General features: G+C 31.9%; 1 protein-coding gene across 1 annotated transcript; it reads right to left on the minus strand.

The window, feature by feature from the left end:
• Nucleotides 1–1,218: 1,218 nt before the first annotated feature.
• LOC108914886 lies at nt 1,219–2,816 on the minus strand (the record flags this gene model as incomplete). The annotated part of the gene is made up of 3 exons (XM_018720801.1): nt 2,216–2,816; nt 1,812–2,121; nt 1,219–1,737 (listed from the first exon to the last, which is right to left on the minus strand). Coding segments are annotated over exons 1-3 (1,430 nt in total), but the record flags the coding sequence as incomplete, so codon positions are not given.
• Nucleotides 2,817–4,073: the final 1,257 nt, after the last annotated feature.

Raw genomic sequence — 4,073 nt, forward strand, 5'->3', positions numbered from 1 at the left:
GTAATTCATATCATAATTTTGAGCGTGGAGACTGTCTTCATCTAGGCAATACAACTCACATCTCAACCTTTTCACTGCTGATTTGATGTCCATAGCTTCGGACCAGCTTTGGCTAGCATAATGCATCCACATTTTTAATAGATATTTCTATAAAAAAAAGAAATATTATGATTAATACTGACATTATAATAATATAATAATTATTCATTACCTACTAAACTTTAAAACAAGAAAAACAGCCTTATATGGTACTGACTAAATAGTGTAAATATGTACTATCTAAGATATACTCTATAAAATATATTTATTGCTATTAGATGTAATGATAAAATTAATTGACAATACCAAATTTTATTAATGCTTTACATTTAGTTTCTTTAAAGGCAGGCTCGCTTTGGCCTAAATAAATTATCGTATACTGCTCCCAAGAAGAATTAATTTTATTCAAAATATCCTCTGTTATGTGTTCTGTAACCCTCTTTGGTAAAAAACATTTGAAGTATAAATTATTCTCCTTATCGAACAGTATTGCCAAAATGCACTTTCCGAAACGCGTAATGGTAAAAGACAATTTTTTAATCACATATGGTGTATCAACTTCCAAAGAGGAGATTGACCTTCGAACAATATCATGAAAATCACCGTTAATATTATTATTAATTTTATTTAAATCATCACTTGATAATGCCATTTTCTGTTTAAAAGTAATTCCTTGTAATATCTAGTTAGCAATAAATATAATAATTGTTCTCACTTCAAAAAAATATAATCACAAAACACAAAAATTTACACTACTGTAGACAATAACTACTAGGTTTGACACTGAACGAAATGTGTCTTTCTAGGGCGACCTACTCTCTTATATGGAAAATCCCCCACTACAATTCGAACACGTCATTCCAATTTCAACTCAATTCATTCACCACTTCTATGTATGGCAATTACAGAGGTCAGTCAAGGTAATTGATAAAATTTTGGTCACTACTATGTAACTCGGTAGGGGTCAAATGAAGGTCACCAACTGTCATGACGCCACTTCAAGGTCATTCAATGTCGAATGCCTCCTCCCATATGCACAGGTCAAATGAAGGTCACCGTGACCTCTACCAATGTCATCCAGGTCACAGATGACGTCATCCCAAGGTCACCCAAGGTCACCCCCAAGGTCGAAAGTGGAGGGGGGAGTCTCAGCACCGGCTATAATAACCTACTACTTACTCCTGTTTCTCAATGGGTGTATGTCTTCTCCTGATAGCTCGTTCTATATTTCCCGCCTTGTAGCCATTCCCTCTCAAGGCCGTGCGTAGGTGTTCTAGTTCTTCGGCCAAGTGTCTTGGCTCGCTAATGATCCGCGCTCGATGAATTAAGGTATTTATGATCCCCTGTTTTTGGGCTGGGTGGTGGTGGGACTGTGCATTCAGATACCTGTCTGTGTGAGTTGGCTTCCTATATACTCGATGTCCTAAAGTGCCATCTGGTTTCCTCTCCACCAAAACATACAAGAAGGGAAGAGCGGCGTTTTTCATTAATTCCATTAGACTCTCATCTTTTTCCTCTGCGACTAGTCTTCGATGCAGTTCCTCCAAAGCTTCGTCGACAGGTATTTTCGTAAATAGGGATGTGACATCGAAGCTCACCAGGATATCTCCTGGTTGGAGTGCAATTCCTCGAATCCTGTCGATAAAGACTCCGGCGTTTTTGACGTGATGCTCTGTCCTCCCTACTAAGTCCTTGGTCCTTAAGGACTCCTTAAGGACTTAAGGACTTGGTCCTTAAGTCCTTAAGGTGTCCTTGAGTCGGTTTGGATCAACCTCCTGTGAACTTCCTTGGGTATGTTTGAGCATCGGACTGCAGCGGCTATCTTCTTCTCAATTTTCTTGACTGGGTTGTTTCGGATGTTCTTGTAAATGGGATCCAACAATAGGTTTTCCACCTTGGCGATATAGTCCACGGCGTTCAGTACGACTGTTGCGTCCCCTTTGTCGGCAGGCAGTATTGTTATTGATTCATTCTTCTGAAGATTTTTAAGGGCTTGAATCTCCCTGCGGTTCAGGTTGGGTTTGGAAGGTTTAGCAGTCCGAAGAACGTGTGCTGCGTCGGCTCTCACTTCTTCGGCCACGTCTGCTGGTAGACGTCGGCAAGTGGTCTCCAGAGAACTTATAATTTCCTCCTTCCTCCTTCGGGATTGTCTTGGGGGCTATGGCGAAGTTCACACCTTTGGCAAGTACCTCTGTAGTGTCTTCATCTAGTTGGATGGATGCAAGGTTGATGACGATCCGAGACTTGTTTAAGTTGGCTTGTTTCGGAAATTGGTCGTTGAGCAGCTTCTCGAACTTGGATTTCTGCTTGGTGGTGGCTTCTTCTCCTCTGATAGAAGCTTTCTCCGTAGTTAATTTGTCCACCAAATCCCAGGCTTCTCTGTCCAGTTTATTGGTGAATCTGAGGTGTACTTCCAGTAGGTCCCTTTCAGTTTGGTCTAGTTTCCTCCTGGTGTATCTGATTCTCTCAAGTAAAAGGCAGGTACTGGCTCGGTGTAAGATTCTTTGAGCAGAGTGGCTCTGGATGTGGTGTTTTATTTTCAGGAACCCTGGCATGACTGATTCCTCTCGGCACCGACACAAGAAGGCCAGTTGGCTTAGTAGCTTCTGTTTTCTTATCCGGTACTTCTCCAGTTTCTTCGTAGCGAAGTCGGTTTCCTCCCCGAAGACGCTCCTTAGTTTTGTTTGTAGGCTTCCGTGGCTGTCGTTAATGGTTGAATGATTTCCGGGCTGGTTGCCACGTTGTCGGTTTATAACACTTGACGTTTCGAGAGACATATTGCTCTCTTCTTCAGAGGTTACATGTAGGTATTGGCCAGGACTGGAGATAACGGTGAACCCATTGCTGCTCCCTCCGTTTGTTCGTAGAATTGGTCCCGGAATGCAAAGAAGGTCGATTTTATGCACACTTTTGCCAATTTCATTAAATTCTCATCTTTTTCCTCTGCGATTAGTCTTCGATGCTGTTCCTCCAAAGCTTCGTCGACAGGTATTTTCGTAAATAGGGATGTGACATCGAAGCTCACTAGGATATCTCCTGGTTGGAGTGCAATTCCTCTGCTTTAGAAATTTACATAAATTCGAACAACTTCAAATTATTATTATTATTATTATTATTATTATTATTATTATTATTATAATTATTATTATTATTATTATTATTATTATTATTATTATTATTATTATTATTATTATTATTATTATTATTATTATTATTATTATTATTATTATTATTATTATTATTATTATTATTATTATTATTATTATTATTATTATTATTATTATTATTATTATTATTATTATTATTATTATTATTATTATTATTATTATTATTATTATTATTATTATTATTATTATTATTATTATTATTATTATTATTATTATTATTATTATTATTATTATTATTATTATTATTATTATTATTATTATTATTATTATTATTATTATTATTATTATTATTATTATTATTATTATTATTATTATTATTATTATTATTATTATTATTATTATTATTATTATTATTATTATTATTATTATTATTATTATTATTATTATTATTATTATTATTATTATTATTATTATTATTATTATTATTATTATTATTATTATTATTATTATTATTATTATTATTATTATTATTATTATTATTATTATTATTATTATTATTATTATTATTATTATTATTATTATTATTATTATTATTATTATTATTATTATTATTATTATTATTATTATTATTATTATTATTATTATTATTATTATTATTATTATTATTATTATTATTATTATTATTATTATTATTATTATTATTATTATTATTATTATTATTATTATTATTATTATTATTATTATTATTATTATTATTATTATTATTATTATTATTATTATTATTATTATTATTATTATTATTATTATTATTATTATTATTATTATTATTATTATTATTATTATTATTATTATTATTATTATTATTATTATTATTATTATTATTATTATTATTATTATTATTATTATTATTATTATTATTATTATTAT

Source organism: Anoplophora glabripennis, unplaced genomic scaffold (genome assembly GCF_000390285.2).
Source record: "Anoplophora glabripennis isolate ALB-LARVAE unplaced genomic scaffold, Agla_2.0 scaffold1342, whole genome shotgun sequence".
Lineage (NCBI taxonomy): Eukaryota > Metazoa > Arthropoda > Insecta > Coleoptera > Cerambycidae > Anoplophora > Anoplophora glabripennis.